At 41.0% G+C, this 24,856-nt stretch overlaps 1 protein-coding gene across 1 annotated transcript in view; it reads left to right on the top strand.

The window, feature by feature from the left end:
• The window catches only part of LOC309548023 (uncharacterized protein), a 156,194-nt gene that overhangs the window by 15,036 nt on the left and 116,302 nt on the right, over positions 1-24,856 (top strand). Inside the window, exons 3-9 of the mRNA XM_082248001.1 lie at positions 2,427-2,548; positions 2,889-3,011; positions 8,755-9,175; positions 12,545-12,681; positions 13,174-13,308; positions 22,937-23,099; positions 24,139-24,260. Coding sequence (XP_082104127.1) covers positions 2,427-2,548; positions 2,889-3,011; positions 8,755-9,175; positions 12,545-12,681; positions 13,174-13,308; positions 22,937-23,099; positions 24,139-24,260 — 1,223 coding nt within the window. The remainder of the gene's footprint in view (positions 1-2,426; positions 2,549-2,888; positions 3,012-8,754; positions 9,176-12,544; positions 12,682-13,173; positions 13,309-22,936; positions 23,100-24,138; positions 24,261-24,856) is intronic.

Genomic DNA, 24,856 nt, shown 5'->3' with positions numbered 1-24,856 from the left:
AAAGTGGTTCCATTTTTTTTTTTTTTACCTTCTCTGCGTTAAGGTTAAAAAAAAAAAAAGCTTCTATGATCATATGATCAGCTCCTCACCCCCTTAAATACTTACCTAGCTCCTCTTTTGGTCCAGCCCTGTGCCTGTCTGCAGCAGCGCTGCTCTCTCTCCCTGTATTCAGGGGACACAGAGGCAGCAGAGGGAGCACTGCTGTCAATCAAATCCTGTGAGGATGGAGCAGGGGACAGGGCCAAGCTGTGCTGTGTGTGTCTGTTACTTTTGGTTAGGGAGTCTTCAAACAAGACCTTCAAGATGAGATGGTGAGTCCAAATTGATGAAAGGAAAGGTGAATTTACTCACTGCAGTGGGAGGATACAGTCTTACAAATGCTCAGTTTGAACTGGGCAAAGGCACAAGTATATTGTCTAGCTAACAACATTAGGCTAACTGATTTATAGTAATGAATATACATAAGACATAGGCGTCTTCTAGGTTGTAATCTAGGTGTGATCGCATAATCAATCAAATCAGTGTCCTTATCTTCTGAATGCTAATAGTTAAATGGGCGTTAACATCATGTGACTGACACAAAAAGTCTGCCATGACAGTTGTTGGTTCAAACTTGTTCTGACAACAAATGTCTATTCTTTAATCAAACGGGAAGGTAGGTGGTTGGTTTTCATCAGGCAATAAGTGTTATCACAGGTTCAGACTTTTGTTTCCTACAGTTACCAGACATGTGTACATTAGCTCTTACAATAAAATGACAGTGAAAAAGCAGAAGTAACAGTATATATGGTATATAGAGAACACATTTATCAGACCCCCATATATTTACTCATGTCTATAGACCCACACAGCCCAGCTTGGCAGCGCGACTGCACAAGTGCCCCCATAGCACATAGCTTGCTATGGGGACACTCAGAGAAGAGGAGGAGCAGACAGCGCTAGCCAGAAGAGAAGGTTAGAGGCCGCTCTGTGCGATGCCATTACACAGAGCAAGTAAGTATTACATGTTTGTTATAAGACATTATAAAACACAGCGCTACCAGGAAAGTGATATAAGTGATAAATATAATCCTTCAATAAAAAAGTATAATAATCTAATTCATAAATATAAAGTGCACTTAATGATAAAAAAGTATGTATAAATAAATATAATAATCTAATTCATAAATATAAAGTGCACTTAATGAAAAAAAAGTATGTCAATAAATATATATAAAAATATTGCAATATATCAAAAATGCTAAGTGCTGAAGTGAAATTGTGCAAGATAAAGTGCAGTCCAAAAATATGAGTTCACTGAATTATCAAATAAAGTGCTGGACGAAAAGTGCTTGTAGTGCTCCACACAGTGATAAGTGCTCCAAAACTACCCTTTTGGGGATCCACTTACCAGATGCTAGGAATAATCAAGCAGATGCTAGGAATAATCCGGGATCGCTAGCCGGGAACGCACGCCGGCTAGCGATCCCGGAAATGGACTCAAGATATGTTCTGATGTGGTTTTCAAACGCTGTCTTATACTTCTACATTTGTGAGTAGTTTTTTAATGATATTGATAAAACATTTTGCGGGCTTCACTATGTCTGGCTCCTTCCCTTCCTTTTTGAGTACCTAACCAAGAGGGGGCTATTATCAAAAGTTGGAGGCTTGTTTGGTGGTGTGCTGATCCATCCATTCCCTGGGCTATCTTGGAGAATAACTATTTCTGAGTCTTGATTATTCCTAGTATCTGGTGAGTAGATCCCCAAAAGGGTCGTTTTGGAGCACTTATCACTGTGTGGAGCACTACAAGCACTTTTCGTCCAGCACTTTATTTGATAATTCAGTGAACTCGTATTTTTGGACTGCACTTTATCTTGCACAATTTCACTTCAGCACTTAGCATTTTTGATATATTGCAATATTTTTATATATATTTATTGATATGTATACATACTTTTTTTTCATTAAGTGCACTTTATATTTATGAATTAGATTATTATATTTATTTATTGAAGGATTATATTTATTACTTATATCACTTTCCTGGTAGCGCTGTGTTTTATAATGTCTTACTCCATCTTGGCTTTTGCCTAAGTGAGCAGCAGCTTCAGGGAGCACTGGTTCACATATATTTTAGTGCGGGTTTTAATTTAATATTTTTGTACACATTACATGTTTGTTATTATTATAAAAATAAACCTAAAAATATGCCTTTACAACCACTTTAACCTTCAGAAAATGAAATGAAAAAATATAGAATTGATACTGATGAACACTCATCTCAGTGTTGTGGCCTGCCTAGAATACGTAATTTCACAGCCTGCAAATTTGTGCTTCCACTTTCAGATGCTGCATATTTGAATGGTGCAAGAACTGGTTTCTTTTAAATTTCCTAATTTTTTGTTTTTTTTATCAGTTACTTACTTAGGCATTGTCATTTTCAGGACTCCTAACATTGACAGATTAGCAAAGGAAGGTGTGAAACTTACACATCATATTGCTGCAGGCTCTTTATGCTCCCCAAGTAGATCAGCCTTTGTGACTGGCCGATATCCTATAAGAACAGGTAATATATTGGTATTTGTATTTGTATATACTGTTTATATATCTACAGTATAAGCTAGAAATGAATTTAATTAAAATCATTTTACACTTATTTTGGGCAAATTGGTGTTCTTTTAGAATACTTTTTGAAGCCTTCTGTCCCCAAATCCTTCTCTGATGAAAAAGTGACAACATTTTAATTGAGCAATTTTTGTCCCCCTGTGGATATTGCATTGTGATACACACATGAAAAAATGTGTTAATGTTATTACTTCTCTCTGTTTTGTCTTCTAATTGTTTATTACTATAATTTGTTTTACTATTATTACTTCTCTTCCTTGTTCCATTTTTCCTGTCTGTAGGCATGACAGGTCACAGTGGTTCTAGGGTTTTGTTGTGGAATGCTGCATCTGGTGGTCTTCCCAGTAATGAAACAACATTTGCAAAGATATTAAAGCAACAAGGTTATTCCACAGGAATTATTGGTGAGTATCGCAGAGAAGTATCCATATTTTATGTTTGTAATATTTCAGACTGTCCACCTTACTTAATCCAACCTCTGTTTTACAAACGATTGGGAGAATAGTGGTGTGAATTCACTGTCTGCCTTTTTAACCACTTTACCACCGGAGGATTTTGCTGTCTTACGTCTGTGCCACTTTTTGCGATTCGGCACTGTGCGACTTTAACTGACAATTGCGCGGTCATGCAACGCCGTACCCAAACAAAATTTACGTCCTTTTTTTCCCACAAACAGAGCTTTCTTTTGGTGGTATTTGATCATCTCTGCGATTTTTATTTTTTGCGATAATAATAAAAAAATGTGACAATTTTGAAAAAATAACAATATTTTTCTACTTTGACAGTTAAAAATATCCAATATATTACATTTTTGTCATATATTTAGGCCAAAATGTATTTAGCTACATGTCTTTGACAAAAAAATTCTCAATGAGCGTATTTTTAACTGTTTTAAGACGGGAAGATTTTACCCCATTCCTGACTAGGCCATATTTTGCAATTCGGCACTGCGTTAATTTAACGGACAATTGCGCGGTCGTGCAACATTGTACCCAAATTAAATTGCTGTCCTTTTTCCCCCCACAAATAGAGCTTTCTTTTGGTGGTATTTGATCACCTGTGCGATTTTTACTTTTTGCGCTATAAACAAAAAAAGAGCGACAATTTTTAAAAAATAACAATATTTTTCACATTTTTTTTATATGAAATTCCCCCCAAAAAATGTAAAAATCTAAATTTTTTAACAATTTAGGCCAGTTTGTTTTCTGCTACATATTTTTGGTAAAAATAATCGCAATAAGCGTATTTTGATTGGTTTGCGCAAAAGTTATTGCGTTTACTAACTAAGGGAAAGATTTCTGTAATTTTTAGTGTTTTTTTTTTACGAGTAATGGCGGCGATCTGCGATTTTTTTTGCGGGACTGCGACATTGCGGCAGACAGATCGGACCCTTGACTGACATTTTTGACACTTTTGGGGGTACCAGTGACATTACTACAGTAATCAGTGCTATACATACGCACTGTTACTGTAAAAAATGACACTGGCAGGGAAGGGATTCATTTTTATTGGAGAGGGAGGGGTTAATGTATGCCTGGTGCTTACTGACGTGTGTGGGGGGAGGTGACTGAGTGACACAGGGACAGATCGCAGGTTCAGCTATGCTGAACCCTGCAATCTGACTCTGCCTGTCACTTAGGAGATCCGCCCGCTTTGTTTACACAAGCGGGCGGATTTCCACACTAGATCCCCGACGATCGGGGAATAGCCGCGGTGATCACCGCCGCTCCTCCCCTGGCCCGACTCCCGCTGTAACTGAATACAGCGGGAGCGAGCCTCCGGCGGAGCGCGCGCGCCGCCAAGAGAGGGGAATGTCTGGTAACGTAGGTCTACGTCGCCAGACAATAACGAGCCACTGTGCCGCAGTAGCAGCACAGTGAGCAGACGTAAAGTGGTTAAAGTGTCAGTCTATATAAAAATAATATTTTAGTTCTGAATATATGCTAGCAGACTGAATTTCATACTAGCTTTTTTTATATTTCTTATGGTTTTTGCATAACCATGTTTCAATGCAAAAAAAAATATTGTAATAAATAATAGCAAATAGTAATGGACACATTGTGGATAAGTACAGTACATTGATAGAGGGTTATGTAAGCTGAACTCCAGCCAAAACATTTAAAATTTTGGTAGACCTGGGAAGAATAATTAATTCTGTCAAGTTTGTTTAGTAGGGATGATCGAACGGTTCGGGTCCACCATCGGTTCGGCCCGAACATTGGGTGTTCGAGGTTCGGCCGAATTTAGAACTTTTTGCCCAAAAAGTTCGGAATTCGGCAACCAGAACCGCCCAAAATGCAATGCTTCAGGAAATGGGCTTTAAAAGCCCGTGATTGGACCAGAACCATTAGCAAAAGCCAATTGAGGGGGCAGGAGAATGCTAGGAATGTGATTGGAGTGACTAGGGGGTCCCTAGACCAATCATTAGTGAATACGCCCCCCAGTATATAAGATCGCCCCCGCCATATTCCCAGCATTGTTATACTGGACATGGAAGAGAGTGGAAGCAGTTCTGTTAATTTTACTTTAAAAGTGTCATTTAGCTATTTTTAGTGTGAGGAAAGGGATATCTAGTGTAGTTAGAGTGCTCCTTTACACTTAAGTTAGCTTCAAAAATTTAGTTTCTGTAGGGAAAGTGTTAAGTGTCAGGGGACCGTAGTGTAGTGTAGGGTTAACTGGCAGTGACTGCTATGGCAGGGTGACAAAACCCTTCCAAAGCAGGGTGACCGCTATAGAGAAATGATAATTTCTCTGAGTTGCTTCGGGACAGGCATGTGGCTTCTCACCAGCAAGCATTTTTTATGCTGCAGGGGCTGCCACTGCCAGTGCTTTTTTGAGGACATGTTTGATGTCAGACATGACATCTGAATATGTGTATAGGGGGTATATATAGACATATATGTCTGAATATATACCCCTAGACATATATAGGTGTGATAGTAGCAGAAATAAATGCTTGCGCTAATGAAATCATTTACAGTAATATATTTCTGCTACTATCACACCTATATATGTCTAGGGGTATATATTCAGACATATATGCCTATATATACCCCCTATACACATGTTCAGATGTTTTGCCTGCCTCAAAAGAACCCCAAAAAATGCCAAAAAAACGCTAGCGTCAAAAAAAAAAGATGCCCAGGTGTGTTTTTGCTGGCATTTTTTGGGGGGTTTTGGAGGCAGGCAAAACATCAGAACTTGTGCACAGTACCACTATACACAAGTTCAGATGTTTTGCCTGCCTCAAAAGAACCCCAAAAAATGCCAAAAAAAACGCTAGCGTCAAAAAAAAAATGCCCAGGTGTGTTTTTGCTGGCATTTTTTGGGGGGTTTTGGAGGCAGGCAAAACATCAGAACTTGTGCACAGTACCACTATACACAAGTTCAGATGTTTTTCCTGACTGCAAAGAACCCAAAAAAATGCCTGCTATTAAACCGGCAAGGTGTTACAGCAGAGAAGCCATATTCCTGTGCTCAAAGTTTTCTAATACAAACAATCCTTTTTTTTTCTGGTTCTGGACATGCTACAGAGCTGAAACTTCACAGGTACACCCTTTAGACCCCCCAGATACTAAATCCAAAGTAAAAATCAAAAAATCTCTTTTTTTTTTTTTTTTTTAATTTTTCAATAATTGGCTTTTTTATCAAAAATGACAATTTTTAAGAACTTTTTTTGTGTGATTTTGTGTCTGGGGGGTCTAAAAGGTGTACCTGTGAAGTTTCAGCTCTGTAGCATGTCCAGAACCAGAAAAAAAGATCATATAGGTGTTAAAGTTAAAGGAGGGTCCCGACCCACATCCCTGTTCTACTGAAAAATTATCTTTTTTTTTTTTCCATGGTTCTGGACATGCTACAGACCTGAAACTTCACATGTACACTTTTTAGACCCCCCAGATACTAAATCCAAAGTAAAAATCAAAAAAATCTCTTTTTTTTTTTTTTTTTTAATTTTTCAATAATTGGCTTTTTTATCAAAAATGACAATTTTTAAGAACTTTTTTTTGTGTGATTAATAGTTAATGGGGCATGACCCAGAACCCTAGGCACTTTTTAGGGGCATTTATTGGGTTTTAGGGCTTAAAAATTGTGTTTTTTGATTACAGAAGTTCGGGTCCCATTGATTTCAATGGGGTTCTGAAATCCGGGCCGAACTTTGGTGAAGTTCGGGTGTTCTGGTCGAACCGAACTTTTCAAAAGTTCGATCATCCCTATTGTTTAGCTGTCTTTGACCTTTATCAGGATAACAAATGGGAAAAGCAGTGGTCACTGGCATAGAAAGACACAGCCAATTATAATACCCTGACAGAGGTTCTTCTAACTACTTGATCTCTAGAAGATTTACCCCCCCCCCCCCTTCATGACCAGGCAAATTTTTGCGATACAGCACTGCGTTACTTTAACTGACAATTGCGCAGTCGTGCGACACTGTGCCCAAATAAAATGTATGTCCTATTTTCACACAAATAGAGCTTTCTTTCTGTGGTATTTGATAACCTCTGCATTATTTATTTTTTGCTCTATAAACAAAAAAAAGACAACTTTGGAAAAAAATAAAAAACAATATTTTTTACTTTCTGCTATAAAACAGATTCAATAAAATTGGATTATAAAAACTTAAAAAAATCTTATTTCTTCATAAATGTATGCCAATATGTATTCTACTACATATTTTTAGTAAAAAAAAAAAAAAAAATCCCAATAAGCTTATATTGATTGGTTTGAGTAAAAGTTATAGCGTCTACAAGCTATGGTATATACAGTACAGTGCCTTGAAAACTTATTCATAACCCTTGGAATTTTCCACATTTTGTCATGTTACAACCAAAAACATAAATGTATTTTATTGGGATCTTATGTAATAGACCAACGCAAGTGGCACATAATTGTGAAGTGGAAGGAAAATAAGAAAATGGTTTTCAAATTTTTTTATAAATAAATATGTGAAAATTGTGGCATGCCTATGTATTCAGCCCCCCTGAGTCAATACTTTGTGAAACCACCTTTTGCTACAATTACAGCTGCAAGTCTTTTTGGGGATGTCTTTACCAGCTTTGCACATCTAGAGTGACATTTCTGCTCATTTTCAAGTCTGCCACATATTTTCAATTGGATTTAGGTCTGGACTTTGACTGGACCATTCTAAGACATGAATATGCTTTGATCTAAACCATTCCATTGTAGCTCTGGCTGTATGTTTAGGGTTGTTGTCCTGCTGGAAGGTGAACCACTGCCCCAGTCTCAAGTCTTTTGAAGACTCCAACAGGTTTTCTTCTAAGATTGCCCTGTATTTGGCTCCATCCATCTTCCCATCAACTCTGACCAGCTTTCCTGTCCCTGCTGAAGAAAAGCATCCTCACAACATGGTGCTGGCTGCCATCACCATGTTTCACAGTGGGGATGGTGTGTTCAGGGTGAAGTGCAGTGTTAGTTTTCCACCACACAAAGCGTTTTGCTGTTAAAAAATATAATAAAATAAAAAATAACATAAAATTTTGGTCTTATCTGACCAGAGCACCTTCTTCCAAATGTTTGCTGTGTCCCCCATGTGGTTTCTCACAAATTGCAAATGGGACTTCTTATGGCTTTCTCTAAACAATGGCTTTCTTCTTACCACTCTTCCATAAAGGCCAGATTTGTGGAGTACACGACTAATAGTTGTCCTATGGACAGATTCTCCCACCTGAGCTGTGGATCTCTGCAGCTCCTCCGGAGTTACCATGGGCCTCTTGGCTGCCTCTCTGATTGATGCTCTCCTTGCCTGGCCTGTCAGTTTAGGTGGACGACCATTTCTTGGTAGGTTTGCAGCTGTGCAATACTCTTTCCATTTTCGGATTATGGCTTGAGCAGTGCTCTGTGAGATGTTCAAAGCTTGGGATATTTTTTTACAACTTAACCCTGCTTTACACTTCTCCACAACTTTATCTCTGACCTGTCTGGTGTGTTCCTTGGTCTTCATGATGCTGTTTGTTCACTAAGGTTCTCTAACAAACCTCTGAGGGCTTCACAAAGAGGGCTGAATACAAATGCACGCCAAACTTTTTACATTTTTTATTTGTAAAGAATAGTGAAAACAATTTATAATTTCTGAATTGAATTGAATCTGAATTGTTTTTTATATATTTTTTTTTATTTGTTTTAAAACAGGAAAGTGGCACTTAGGTGTAAATTGTGAATCAAGGAATGACTTTTGCCACCATCCATTAAACCACGGCTTTGATTATTTTTTTGGTACTCCTTATACTCTTGTTAATGATTGTGAAGCCTCAAGACCAAGTGAAATGCTATTGAATTACAAGAAAAAATTAAAATTTTATGCACAGATATTCACCATCACTGTATTTACACTACTAGTTATCAAACTTTTACATCTCATCATTATTCCCTGGAAGCTTTTTATTTTTGCATTTTTTGGCTCCATTTTTTTCCTATATTGGTATGTAGCCCTTGCATTTCTACCGCACTGGAACTGCATATTAATGAGAAACTTTGACATTGTCGAACAACCAATGGATATGGAGTTCAAAGTTAGCCAGATAGTTGAGGAGGCCAAAACATTTATTACCAGGTAAGAATAAACATATTATTTTTATAATCTAGCACCAGTATAGGTTTGTAGGTTTTAGAGGTTTATATTTAAAGTGGACCGGTGCTTTGTCTATGAAGCGCAAAGCCACAGGTCCACTTTAATAATGGTGCCTTAAGCAACACATGCTTCCTTTTTTTTTTTGGTTCTTTTCCTCTCCTGCTCCATTCAGATGTCAAGAGTGAGGAAGCAATCCCCCTGTGTAAGCTCTATTCCGGAACTTGCACAAGCATGAGAAGTCTCTCTCCTACTCTATGTGACAGCCCTAGCCTATGGTTTGTTACATGCTTCCCCATGCCTGGAAAGGATGGGTAGATTCCACAATGGCTAGCCTCTGATCTGTCCCGGTTCGCACTTACCTTTTAGAAGAAATACTTACTTATAAAATTTCTTCCACAGCGTTTCCATCTCTCTTGTGGGCAGCTGAAGCCGGCGCGGTCATCTTCTGTGTCTTCTTCCGCGTCTTCTTGTCCCAGAATGCGCCTGCACCGGCCCCTCTCGTCACTTCCGGTGCGGGACCGCATTCCTCCACAGCTTCTGGGCATGCCCAGAAGCTGTTTAGCAGGGGAATGCGGCGTCGCCCGGAAATGACGAGCGGGGCCGGTGCCGTCGCATTGATTCCTGGGAGCGATGACGTTCAGCTCCCAGGAATCATAGCGAGACAGGAAGTGACGGGGTGAGCCGCGGCTCCGAGGGAGGAGGTACTCTGAGGTGAGTATTTACGATCTTCAATTAAAAGGTGAGTAAACAAAAAAAAAAAAATAACTATCCAATTCCTTTTCAGGTGATCTCGAACTAGCGGAGGGGCACAAAAAAAAAATATTGTTTTTGTGCCCGGAACTCCGCTTTAAGAGAAGAGAGTGTATACTGCTGATGTGACTGTCCTCCATGGACAAAACAGCGTGGTTTAGGTCCAGGTAAATTATTTGTCCCCAGTTCATTAAAAAAATAAATAAATATTTGTCTCCAGCAGAATGGCCTCAAGAAAATTATAGAACATAAGAAAGGTACCAAATGATTCCTCTCACTTTCAGACTTAAACACCTGAATTCAGCCTGTATTGAAAAATTTAAAGAGCTCTTAATTACATTGAAAACTCACCCCCAAAAGTAAACCTGTGCTTCTCAATGCAAAGAGAAGCAACAGGTTAATTTAAATGGCAGTCTCCCCAACTTACTGTCCTTTTTTTTCTCTGCCACTGCTCAGTTTACCTGCATAAAGAGAAGTCCTGCGTAAGCTCCAAGTCGCTCTGGTCAGAGCTTAAACCAGACTAAGATTTCTGTTTACACTCTTGTGACCGTACTAGAGCCTGGAAATGGGCACTTGGGCAGCTTATCTTGGGAGGAAGAGGGAGTGTCACATTCTCCACATACCCTTCATAACTTTTTTTGTAGCCCTAAGCATAACAAATAAATAAATTGTATACAAATGTATATACTGTACCTGCCTTTCCGTATCCGTTTCTCCAGAAAATGTGCATTCAGATTGCCAAATTGAAGACATTCATGTGGTTTATAAATCCAGGTTACAAGGATCATGAAACACATTACTCTGTGGATTGGGTTAATCGGTAAATCGGTATATACTGTACGTATTTTGAAGAATTAGAAAAAAACCATCAGTTTTCCTATGAGGGTCATGTTCTTGGAGATTTGACAACACGTGACAATGGAGACTAGAACAGTGGTGTATTTAGGTTTTGTGCTGCCCTAGGCCTGACTAAGTTTGCCCACCCCCTAATTTAAATACGACCCTCCCCTTCCTGTAAGGACCACACCCCTTCCTGTTTATGACCCTGTCATCTGTACACCACAGACCACAACCACAGTCTATCTGTGCCCATCAGCATAGCCCTATCAGTTCCCATAAGTTCAGCCTCATCAGTGTCCATCAGTGCCACCTCATTACTGCCCATCAGTGCAGCATATCAGTGTGGCCTCATCAGTGGCCATCAGTATAGCCCCATCAGTGGCCACCAGTGTAGCGTATCAGTGCCCATTAGTGCAGCCTATCATACCAGCAGGTAACAGTGTGACTGCTTTATGGGGATGCCAGACTGATTTGTCTCCTGGACCCTGCCCTCTGGCCCAATTTGCCCCATAATACTGGCACTAAACTAAAAGTGCAGCGCAAGCCGGCAGGTACCCTTTTCGTGCGGAAGCCAGGAGGAGGCTGTTTTTTTTTTTCATGCGGTGTGCAGATTCTTTGCTCCCCCCCTGCAAAGTGCCGCCCTAGGCCTGGGCCTTGTCGGCCTAGGCCAAGATACAGCACTGGACTAGAAATGGCATTTCAAAAATGGACTTTGTTGGCACGACAGCATGACACAATGTCGTAAAATGTATATTTTTCATTCAAAAACATTAAAAAGATCATATTGAAAACAAATATACACAAAGCATTATTATAAAACTGTAATGCAACACACACAAAAAGTGAGTCCCGCCATACCACACATTTTAGAGTATTGGGTAGAACCAAAAAAAACATTTGTTCTCAATAGAGTGCTGTATGGAGAAAATAGGTTTGATGGTGTATTTCCAACGGTGGCGGTTGGTTCACTTGTATAGGATAATGTTCTCAAACAAGAACGTTATCGTATACAAGTGAACCCACCGCCACTGTTGGAAATACACCATCAAACCTATTTTCACCATACAGCACTCGGGTAAAACCAAAAAAACATTTGTTCTCAATAAATACTCTAAAATGTGTGATATGATGGGACTCACTTTTTGACGTGTGTTGCATTACTGTTTTATAATAATGCTTTGTGTATATTTGTTTTCAATATGATCTTTTTAATGTTTTTGATAAAAATATTAATTTTACGACATTGTGTCATGCTGTCGTGCCAACAAAGTCCATGTTTGAAATGCCATTTCTAGTCTCCTTTACATGTTAGGACGAGGCACAGATATATTTGAGTGTCCATAGTGTCATCCTATGGTGACACAAAAAATCTTTAAACAAGTGACAATGGACACACAAAAATGCCCCTGTGTAATTTTGAAGGTTGACTTGAAAACTGTCTTGCTTCTATTCGTCTTGCTTCTAAGAGTACATGCACGTGGCTGTGAAAAAAAATAAATTCAAAATGATCATCTACATAGGATCTTGCTGGGACAAAGATCCTGTTTAAAAAAAAAAAAAAAAAAGCTTAACATTTAAATTAATTACTGCGTTAACACATGTATGCATGTACATTTCTGAACTTGAAGGCAGATTGTCACTAGCATTCTGTTCCTTTTTACCACTTGCTGCTCTATCCCAAAAAAAAAAAGGAAAGAAAAAAGTTTTGGCTTCAGATGCACTTTGAATCCAAAAATTAAAATTGACAATTTTTTATTTTAGGAATAAAAATGGGCCCTTTCTGCTGTTTGTATCATTCCTTCATACACACACTCCTTATTATACAACTAAGAGGTTTAAAGGAAGAAGTAAACATGATTTGTATGGAGACAATATAGAGGAAATGGACTGGATGGTTGGTAAGTTATTTCTGCCCTGTTTAAAAGAAATGTATACCATTTTAATGTTTTTTGGAAATAGGAAAATTCAGAGTAATTTAAATAGTCTTAATAATATACCGTATGTTAATTTAAAAAAAAAATCAGTGTTTCTGTGTAATTTATTTATTTTATATGTACATGAGGGTAGTCATATTTACTCATTAAATGCAGTCTCTACTAGAATTGTTGTGCTTTACTGTTCTAACTTACAATGCAGCAAAAAGTTGGTCCCCTCCTAGCTGAAAACAGTGGAGGACTGGACTGGGGGGGGGGGGGAGGGGGGGGGGCAATACTAATAAAATATGTTGGGCCAGAGAGATATTTTCTCTAAATGAAAATAAAAGTAACATGCTAGGAACGAATGAAGCCACCACACCTGGTAAGGACTGGTAAGCTGTATTACATTTTTGTTTTGCGGCTTTAATAGCCAACTTTGGATACAAAAGTTATAAATGTTTTTTGACATTTAAGGGGAAATCCTAGACGCCATTGATGAAGAAGGCTTAGTGAATAGTACGTTTACCTACTTTACGTCAGACCATGGGGCACATTTGGAAGGAATGGAAGGAAGTCCTCATCTGAAAGGCCACAATGGAATTTACAGAGGTAATGATTCATCCTCCATTATGAATCCTTATTTTTATTATTTTTTATTGAAAATATGTGCTGTACTAAAGCTACTGTAGTAATGTCATTAATGCTTGGTGGTGCCGCTCCAGGCTGAGGTGTAGGACCCTGTTGGCACTCAAAAAAGAAGGGATACCAGCAAAAGAAAAACTCCAGTGAGCAATGGACATTTAAGTATAAGACCACCACTCACCATAGCCGATCCTGGTATGGATGTATACACGTGAAAGCCTCAGTCAATGCCGCTCCCCATGTTTCATCCCACCCACCGGGGGCTTAATCATAGGGGTCTCCTGATTTTACATACATACATCCATACCAGGATCGGCTATGGTGAGCGGCGGTCTTATACTGTAGTGATGTGATCATTGTTCTGTCTGTTTATTTAGCATGTATATCTATTGACCTCTGATGAAGTGTGTTTATTTTGCCCTTTTTAACATTGGCCACTGTGTCCAATGCTCTTTGGGCTTAGGTTGTCAAGTCTGACCTGCCTATTACAAGGTTTTATTGTGTAAGCCCTTTAGAAAAGCACATGGAGAGGGAGATGGAGGGAAGTGGATCTCTATTCATGGGGCACAGAATGTATGTTAATGTAGAATCCCACCATTGAGACTTGTTTTGATGGCTGTAAAATGTATTAATGTTCCTGTTTGGAGAATATATAAAGTTTGATGGTTGATTGGATGGTAAGTATACCTAGCATTTAATATATAGGCTTTTGAATACACTACCATGTGGATTATTCTCTGTGGTATTGATATATTTTCTCAATCGGAACTGCATTTATTATACACAAGACCCAGATGAGTGGAGGTACAGACTTCTATTAGAGATTTAGGAAACTATTCAATAAAAATGGACTGCTTGCTCTCTATGCCTCCCTATTGTAGGTATTATTTACTAATTGCTGTGTATCCGATAGATAAAGGCCCCCTGACAGATAACATTACAAAAAATTTTATTGCACCAAATATAAAAAAAAAAGCACACATATTAAATCTGACAGCTGCCCTCATTATCTAGTAAACATCATACCATGACCATCAAATTCCTCACTCATTTTATATATATATATTTCTAAATCCTGGATATTGGTGTAGCCTGTAAGATGTAGAAAGTCCCCTATCTGTATACTTTTCAAATTCGGGCTACATCCATATCCAGGATATATATACTGTATAATGAGTAAGAACCTTTGATGGTCATGGTATGATATTTACTAGATAAAGAGGGCAGCTGGTGGATTTTATAATTTTATATGTGTGTGTATTTTGTTTGTGTTTTTATATTTGGTACAATAAAGATTTTTATAATGATATCTGTCAGGAGACGCTTATCTATCGGATACACAGCATTTAGTAAATACCACCCATTAGGGAGGTATAAAGAGCAACTAGTCAATTTTTATTGAATAGTTTCATAGGTAAATTTTGTGGAAAGATCTCCTTCCCGCAGGGGTAAAATTGAATACACATACACTATATTTTTAAAAGTATTGAGATGCCTGCCTTTACACACACGTGAACTTTAATGGCATCCCAGTCTTAGTCCGTAGGGTTCAATGTTGAGTTGGCCCACCCTTTGCAGCTATAATAGCTTCAACTCTCCCGGGAAGGCTGTCCACAAGGATTAGGAGTGTGTCTATGGGAATGTTTGACCATTCTTCCAGAAGTGCATTTGTGAGGTCAGGCACTGATGTTGGAGGAGAAGGCCTGGCTTGCAGTCTCCACTCTATTTCATCCCAAAGGTGTTGTATCGGTTGAACCCGGGACTCTCTGCAGGAGGGTCAAGTTTCTCTACCCCAGGTTCACTCATCTATGGCTTTATGGGCCTTGCTTTGTGCACTGGTGTGCAGTCATATCGGAACAGGAAGGGGACAACCCCAAACTGTTCCCACAAAGTTGGGAGCATGAAATTGTCTAAAATGCCTTGGTATGCTGACGCCTTAAGAGTTCCCTTCACTGGAACTAAGGGGCCAAGCCCAACCCCTGAAACACAACCCCACACCATAATCCCCCTCCACTTAATGATTTGGACCAGTGCACACAGCAAGGTCCATAAAGACATAGATGATTGATCCCTTTCAGGCTGGTTAATGATCAAGCACGACAATGAATAAAGCAGACGTGGGGAGATCCTTGAACTGAAAGTCCTCCTTGGCTACAGCTTTCTCTGCATCACAGAAAATCGCAGTAATGACATCTCATTACAAATCTGGCGAGACTAGCGGTCAGCTAGACACCTGTCTCGGCACTGATTACAGAGACATTTTGAGAGATACCGCAATGAGGATGGATTCTCTCCACTAGCTCTTCTACACACATTACATAATACACTTTACTCTCTTCAACCCAAAGGCTTGGGGAAAGCTCTATGCTGTATGAGGCTTTGCACACTGTAGTCCCTAAGTGGGTTCTGTTACACAGCAGCCCTTAATATAGGGACTTTGTGGTTTAGAAGGGTGAAGTATACAGCCACCAGTCCACCTCTCCGAAAGAACCTCCCCTCACCGGCCACCACTGACTCTTCTCCCAAGCTGGCTGCTACTCCTTCCCTTTACTTCACCATCAGATTAAGGTTACGCTTTTTCTCCATTCCCATCCACTGTAGAAGCACATTGTCACTCACTTTGTGAGTAAATCAGACCAATCATTGCTAATAAATCAGAACTTTTTTTAATTAAATAAAAGCGTGTTAGGGTAACAGTTCCATTTCATCACTACATTACAGTTCTCCAAATGTTACATAAGTTAAAATGACGGTACTCTTTCTCCCTTTTCATAAATGCTATATTGCTACCAGCCAGTACAACCAGAAGTAGTATGGCTTCAAGCTTTATTCTCATTTAAGGGTCCCACTAAGGGGTAACCCCACTTATGGTGCAATGTCACATCTCCATGTGTATGGTCGTTTCAACAACCATGACCAATGACCCTCTAGCCAAACCCCCTATTACTATATATACACTGATCAGCCAAATAATGAAATGTTATACTTTTAATAGGTTAATAGTTTTTATTTTTTTAAAGACATCTTTATTTACAGATATACAGAGTTACATAGTTAATCAGGTTGAAAAAAAGATCAGTCCATCTGGCTCAACCAACAAAAAACAAAAACCAGTAAAGAAAACACAACCATTCAATCCCATATACACAATCCTATACCCGCAGTTGATCCAGAAGAAGGTGAAAAACCCCAGCAAAGCATGATCCAATTTGCTACAGCAGGGGAAAAAAATTTCTTCCTGATTCCCCAAGAGGCAATCAGATGTTCCCTGGATCAACTTTACCTATAAATATTAGTACCCATTTATATTATGTACACCTAGGAAAGAATCCAGGACTTTTTTAAAGCAATCTAGTGAGCTGGCCAGAACCATCTCTGGAGGGAGTCTATTCCACATTTTCACAGCTCTTACTGTGAAGAACTCCAAAACAAGTTTGCGATGCATAGTAGGGATCGACCGATTATTGGCAAGGCTAAAATATCAAGGGCTGATATGCACTTTCCCCGATATATCGGAATGGGCCTCGGAGGTTACCGATATTGCCGTGACGTCATTGTGTATGTTGCGCCACATGCCTCCGCGCACTGGGACAGCTTCTGCCTTCTTAGGCCACCTCCCTCAGCCTCGTCTGGAGTCAGGGAGTCTCGGGACAGTGAGTGACAGTGCAGTGTACAGTGCACACAGTGTGTTTAATACAGCCACCATACATACACCCACCCACAGCTGCCTTGTGCCAGCCACCCACACACCCACAGGCCCTGCCTGTACCAGCTAGCCAGCCACAAGCCCTGGGCCTGTACCAGTCATCCACCCACCCACCACAGGGTGCCAACCAGCCAGCCACCCACCACAGGGTGCCAGCCAGCCACCAAAGGGTGCCAGCCAGCAAGCCACCCACCACAGGGTGCCAGCCAGCCATCCACCACAGGGCACCAACCAGCCACCCACCACAGGGTCCCAGCCAGCCACCCACCACAGGGTGTCAGCCAGCCAGCCACCAAAGGGTGCCAGCCAGTCAGCCACCCACCAAAGGATTCCCGCCAGCCAGCCACCAAAGGGTGCCAGCCAGCCAGCCACCCACCCACCACAGGGTGCCAGCCAGCCACCAATCAAAGGTAACTGGTGAACATGCTGAAATGTTACGCTTTCTGCACTATAATATTGTTCTACTTCACTGGGAGTATTGAAAGTGTAGTAGTATTGTACTAGTGTCCACTCCACTCTAATCCATTCACAGGGTGCCAGCCAGCCATCCACCAAAGGGTGCCAGCCAGCCAGCCACCCACCAAAGGGTGCCAGCCAGCCATGCAAACAATATGTCAACAGATATACTGTACATAGTTACATAGTTAATCAGGTTGAAAAAAGACCTGTCCATCTGGCTCAACCAAAAAATAACAAAAACCAGTAAAGAAAACCCAACCGTTCAATCACATATACACAATCCTATACCTGCAGTTGATCTAGAGGAAGGTGAAAAAATCCCAGCAAAGCATTATCCAATTTGCTACAGCAGGGAAAAAAATTCCTTCCTGATCCCCCAAGAGGCAATCGGATATGTATGATGGCAGACATATTGTTGAAGGCCCAGGGTGTTATGGACTTCAACAATATGTCTGCCATCATACTCCATGACAGCATCTCCCTGGACTGGTGTGGGTATGTTCTGCTATTTAACCTCTTTTTTACCCTTTTATTTTTTAATCTCCTAATGTATTATTGTGGACATATTGTTTGCATTTCTGATCAGGTCATTGGTCCTAAAGTGTGAGTACTACGAATCAGCAATACTGTAGGCTGATAACAACAGTGTGTGTGGTGGGGGTTAACAACTTAACAACTCCATTGCAACCACACCCATGAGGGGGGTTCTAAGGTCCCATAGATGAGGCATGAACAATTTTTTGCTATATAAACTGGTGGTCTTGCCATGGCCCATCGGCTCTGAGGAAGAGGCGAAGCCTCGAAACGCATCAGCCGCTATTTCATCAAGGACAGAGGACATTGATACTAATTGATCCTGATGTTCGAACTTGATATGCTGGTTTACACCATTGTTTGTGAGTAGGCACTTTTACTCTGTATTAATAAAGCCTTATTGAGGATAATGCGCTAGGCTGGTGCGCCCTGTCTTTGTTTTTTCACAGTACTTACTGTGAAGAAACTTTTCCATATTTGGAGACAAAATCTGTTTTCCTGTAGACGTAAAGAGTGCCCCCTTGTCCCCCTTTGTAACTTATACATGTTGATCATATTCCCCCTTAATCTCCTCTTCTCAACAGAGAATAAATTCAGTTCCTCTAATCTTTTCTCATAGCTGAGCTCCTCCATGCCTCTTATCAGTTTGGTTGCCCTTCTCTGCATTTTCTTCAGTTCCCCGATATCCTTTTTAAGAACTGGTGCCCAAAACTGAACTGCATATTACTCCCTCTAGTATGTATGATGCATGCGTATCCTTAGCCCTCAAGTGCATAACTTTACATTTATCAATATATATAGGGGGTGTGATTCTCGCGCTGTCCTCTGGGTGAAATAAATATATGCAACCTTGATGCTGCTGATACTCTTACTGTAAACTACACAGTGTCAGGTATGAATTTAAAGGGGGGAGTACCGCGCTTCAGGATAGTGTGTATTATACTCGTGACCCAGTGTGTTAAATAAATAAATATAATAAATAAATATAATATAATATAAATGGTTAATATTAATTTATAATGTGTCAATAAATATAATGATAAATATTTCTTGTATGACCTTTTATGTGTTTATAATCTCTCTGTGTGTAAACCTTATAAATCATGAGGCATGAGGGTTGTGGACCCCAAATTCCTTTAAAGAGGTTGGGAGGCATTATGTCCAGCCTTGTGTGTCTTTTTATGTTTAAGTCACCCTGCATATTTTATGGATGCAGGGTGACCAGGAGGGTGGTGAACACTGACACTATGGTTTGGACTACTACAAATGGGACAGTCATATTCATTACCAGTATCTCTCAGGAAATATGGAGATCCATCTTATTCCTATACACTGTAAGGCACAGGAAGCGAAACTCCTAATTTGGGCGTCCAGGAAATGGGAGAGACACCGTGTCTGCAAATTCAATGTGTATTAGCTGCAGGGAGAGGGGGGGATTGTTTCCAGCAGCCCCCTCCTAAAGAATGTCCACTGATTAAGTGCTTTTGTCTAAAATAGGACAGTATGTTAATAGGGTCTGAGACTATTGATAAGTATGTTAATGAGCTCACCTGGCTGTAATTACACAGTCATTGTTCATGTGGTATTCTCAAAGTATATATAAATGCTGTGTTTCTTTTAATAAAAGAGAAGAGAGTTACTCTTGATCGAACCTCACTACAGAGCCTTGTCTCGTACTTGGGGGGGAATTATTGATGGGCTTCATGTATGGCGGATTGGAGTGGTCGATAGCTGTCCGGGTGTTTGGGAGTGGATTATCCTAGACGACTGTAACCCCTGTTATATTTGGGGTGTCGTAACAATTGGTGGCAAGCGGCGGGATGATTTCCACAGCCCAGAAGGACAGCTACAAGAGGACACAAGCCATGGAAGCGGAATTCGAAAGGAGGTTGCGAGAGATACCAGTAGATCGCAGGGAACCAGGGTCAGCGCAGGTCCTACTACGTTTGGGTAATTCAATTCGCTGGGAACTCTGGAAAGAAGCGCTTGCCCGTGAGCAGCGATGCCAGGGAAAAATACTCCCCTCCTACCAGGAAAGGTACTGGTCACAGTACGAAGTGCGAATGGCGTTTTTGGGGAGACAACCGCATGAGGAATGGAAAGCCGAGTTAAGCAGGCTGGTCCAGGAGGAGATGCGGTTGGATGAGGATTACAGAGCCCTCCATTGGTATGTGACCCAAGTGTGCCCATGGAAAGAGGACGACAGCCCAACGGAAGACTTTGGCTACGGCGGCCTGGGACTGTTATTAGAGAGGCTGTCCAAGGACCCTGACTTTGGGAGCGATTCGGAGTGGCGCTTTGAGGAAATTGCAGATTATAGAGAAGAGATGATGGATGTCATGGATATAGACTGGGCACTGGAAGATTTGGAGTTTCTAGCCAATCAAGAATGGGAGCTGGAGATCGCCTACAGACGGCTGCTTGACTCTGTTCAGCGCCAGGGCTGGGCTCCCCTTGCCTGGGAAAATCCAGAAGTACCAGCTGACAGTCTGGAAATCCTGGCTGAAGATTTGACAATGTGGCACAGTAATAGTGTGCTTTGCTCACCTGCAACCCCAGCTTTAAATACAGAGGTTTTATGGCAGATGCAGCAAGTGTTGGCTCACCTGGATGAACCTGTTTCTGCACAGGATGAGATTGGATGGAGGAATGAGTCTGTCCAGCAGCAGGATAAAGGTATGGGAGAAGAGGAAGCCATCTTCATACCCCAACCACGGATTACAAATTTAATGGACTTTCCATCGGAAGATGATTTGGATTATAAATCACCTGCAAAAGTGTTGGCACTGGGCCCAAGTGCCACCAGTCTGTGTCCTGGACTTTCAGAAATTCCAGAGACTGGAGATTTATTAGAATTTTCTGCAGAGGAGGAACCTCCCAGTGAGCCTACAGCAGATGAGCAGCCATCCAGGCATAGCGCTTCTGACCTCTGGAGGCAACAATTGGTGACCCAGGAAGGTGTGTGCCAGGCCACTGGCATTGCAGTTTACTTGCCAGCAGAACCACTGGCATCAGGGCCTTATGTCACTGAGCTCTGTCCAACACCAAGAGCAGCATCTGTGGAGTTACAAGAAACTTCTACAGCAGAAGCGCTGACAACTGGACAGAGGGTCCAAGACCTCTGCCCCACACCTGTGGTAGTTCTGGAGGCCCAGGGTGAAAAGGTGGCGGTCCCTTCCCAGCAGCAGAGTGTGTCCCAGAATGAGGACACCAACCCAGCAGAAGGGCTCGCAACAGAGCAGAGTGCTGCTGGCCTCTGCCCTCAACTTACTAAGGACGGATTTCCTGAGAAGGTGGATGAGACTACAATCCCCACCTGTATACCCCAGGGATGCTGGGCAGTCGGCCCAGATCCCCAACAGCATGAGAAAGTGAGCCCAGCCACCCTGTCCTCTCTCCAGCAGCTGAAAGGAATCCTGGGAGAAGGGCCAGTTCATGCTTCTTCCCCACAGAGGAGATGTTCTACAAGAGTGACAGAGGTTGGCTGGGTGAGTGACGTTCGGTCCCGGACAATTTGTTTGGGGTACTTTGTGGGTGCAGACATTGGAGGACTGGAACTACGGACTAACTTCGAAGTAAACCCGTTTGGGGTCTCCTTCTGTGTTAGTCTCCTGCCGAAAGGGGAGAAATGTGACAGGAGTCACTTTGGGCATGAGGGTTGTGGACCCCAAATTCCTTTAAAGAGGTTGGGAGGCACTATGTCCAGCCTTGTGTGGCTTTCTTATGTTTAAGTCACCCTGCATATTTTATGGATGCAGGGTGACCAGGAGGGTGGTGAACACTGACACTATGGTTTGGACTACTACAAATGGGACAGTCATATTCATTACCAGTATCTCTCAGGAAATATGGAGATCCATCTTATTCCTATACACTGTAAGGCACAGGAAGCGAAACTCCTAATTTGGGCGTCCAGGAAATGGGAGAGACACCGTGTCTGCAAATTCAATGTGTATTAGCTGCAGGGAGAGGGGGGGGATTGTTTCCAGCAGCCCCCTCCTAAAGAATGTCCACTGATTAAGTGCTTTTGTCTAAAATAGGACAGTATGTTAATAGGGTCTGAGACTATTGATAAGTATGTTAATGAGCTCACCTGGCTGTAATTACACAGTCATTGTTCATGTGGTATTCTCAAAGTATATATAAATGCTGTGTTTCTTTTAAAAAAAGAGAAGAGAGTTACTCTTGATCGAACCTCACTACAGAGCCTTGTCTCGTACTTGGGGGGGAATTATTGATGGGCTTCATGTATGGCGGATTGGAGTGGTCGATAGCTGTCCGGGTGTTTGGGAGTGGATTATCCTAGACGACTGTAACCCCTGTTATATTTGGGGTGTCGTAACACATATATTTATATCTTCATGTAAAACTTTTCTATAGCTTATAAAATATATAACAAATATTTCTAAATTAACATTAAACCTCATTTGCCACATAGTTGACCAATGAAATAGTGCATTGAGGTCAGCTTGTAAGTTGGAGAAATCCTGTAAGGAAGTTATTCCACTGCAAAGCTTGGTGTCATCTGCAAAGACTGAAATGGTACGTTTAATCCCAGACCCTATATAATTTATAAAGATATTAAAAAGTAAGGGTCCCAACACTGAACCTTGGGGTACACTACTGATAACCTTAGACCATTTAGAGTAAGAATCTATAACCACTCCTCTCTGAATTCTATCTTTTAGACAATTTTCTATCCGTTGACAAACTGATCTTTCCAAGCCTGTAGACTTTACCTTACACATTAGCCGTGTGTGTCAAACCCTTTTGCAAAATCCAAGTATACTGCGTCCACAGCCACCCCTCTGTCCAAGGTTTTACTCACCTCCTCATAAAAATATCTGTTGTTGGTCATATATATTTATACATTTTATTCTGATCTGTACATTACAGGTGGCAAAGGAATGGGTGGGTTAGAAGGTGGAATACGAGTACCAGGAATACTTCGCTGGCCAGGTATTCTTCCTACAAATACCTCTGTTGATAAGCCAACAAGTCTAATGGATATATTCCCCACCATAACTAAGCTTGGAGGAGGCACTTTGCCCCAAGACAGGTATGATATTTGAAAAAAAATGTATACTACTTTTACACTTGACAACAGTACTTAATTGCAGCATGTTTTAAAAGCTGTAAGTAGCTGTGTTATTCTTTAAATTATTCCCTTTGTCCCTGTAGAACCTCCTGTATCGTGTTCCTGTCATTCAATTGTAAAATGTCTGTCTCTATCTCCCACTAAAGTTCTGGCACTTGACAAGTGAATAATGTGGATGGTGCTAAGCATTGGAGGGGACAGGGCTAATTTCAATTTAGATGGACATTGAGGTTCTGTGTACAGCCTTAGCCTACCATCCTAGGGGTTCCTCAGAAGCACAGTGATTTTGGGCACAAAAAATGTCCTTTAAATATATTCCTTAATAGATGCAAAGGATATAAACCAAATTTGTGTTCATCAAATGCTTTTGCAAACCGAGATATTCCCTTGAAAAGTATCAGTGAAATCATTGCTGCACATAGCTTGTGCAGAGAGCAGAACTGTGGGAGGGATCTGGCAAGCTTCACTCCCTATAGGCTGCCTGCAGAAAACTACAGGAGGGGGAAGAGACAAGACCAGTCACCCTAAATAGGGAGAGAGAGCAGCAGTGACTTATTTTTACAGGAAGGAGGCAAGGTTTCACACTGGGTTAATGCACAGATCTGGAAGACATACACAAAGCACACCAAGATACAATTAAGAATACACCTTACTCTTGCACAGATGGGTGAGCAAAGTGCACAAGAGCAGTTGCTCACCCAGGTCCCTTTCTCCTCATTGGTTGAGACTGAAGTGGGAGTGGTCAATCACAGCCAGGGAGCCAATGTGAGTAGGGGTGGGGGGTGGAGCCGAGACGTGCTCTGTGTATGAATGGACACACAGAGCAGTGGCACAGGAGCGGGGCACTTGCCAGGACAGAGGGGCCAGGAGAAGCGATGGGGAACCCGAGAAGAGGAGGATCTGGGATGCTTTGTGTAAATATCACTTGAAGTTCATGTTCTCGTTTATGGCAGTGCATGCTAATTTTGGTAATAGTGAGTTATTGTTTTCTTGGTTCTAGGATAATTGACGGAAAGGATCTAATGCCTCTTGTGCAAGGAATTGCGCCTAATTCTGAACATGAGTTTATGTTTCATTATTGTGATAACTACTTGCATTCAGTACGATGGCAAGACACAAGCAGTAAGTAAAATGCAATATCCAATTTACAAGAAAATTAACTTCTTATGCATTAATTCAAACGTATACACTAGAGGATTTGATTTTTTCCCCTTCCTTATATATCAAGTAGAGGGAGCTTCAAGTACCATCTATGACTATGTCATGTTAATGAATGCCGAATCAGCTCTAAGGGTTCCTTAGCTGAGATACATTACATTTCAGCATCCACAAACAGGAACTTCTGTAAACCTTTTTTCATGAGATATGCACATGGCAATGGCCATGGCATTAGCAAGTGCCAAGTATGAAAGGCATGTGTATTACAGGGCTCACCCCCAGGTAGAAGTCTGGCCATATTTGGGAGCTTGAAGATAGGATGAAAGGGGTGTGTTACAATAACAGGCCTTTGAGTACTGCCTGTCAGTGACGATAGGTTCAATGGAAAGGGTATAGAGAGTGTCAGAAGCTGGGTCAAAATTGCTTATTGAAACTAAAAAAAATCTGTAATTGTTTGGAAGTTATGCATTGCCCTAAAAAATTGAAGAAAAAGTAATATGCTCAATGTTGTTTACCTAATGCAGAGCCTCTTAACTCCATTAGGAATCCTAAAGTGCAAC

Source organism: Pelophylax lessonae (assembly GCF_965119305.1).
Source record: "Pelophylax lessonae genome assembly, chromosome: 2".
Lineage (NCBI taxonomy): Eukaryota > Metazoa > Chordata > Amphibia > Anura > Ranidae > Pelophylax > Pelophylax lessonae.
The sequence above is the reverse complement of the archived record's forward strand: the minus strand, read 5'-3'. Positions and strand labels throughout refer to the sequence as shown.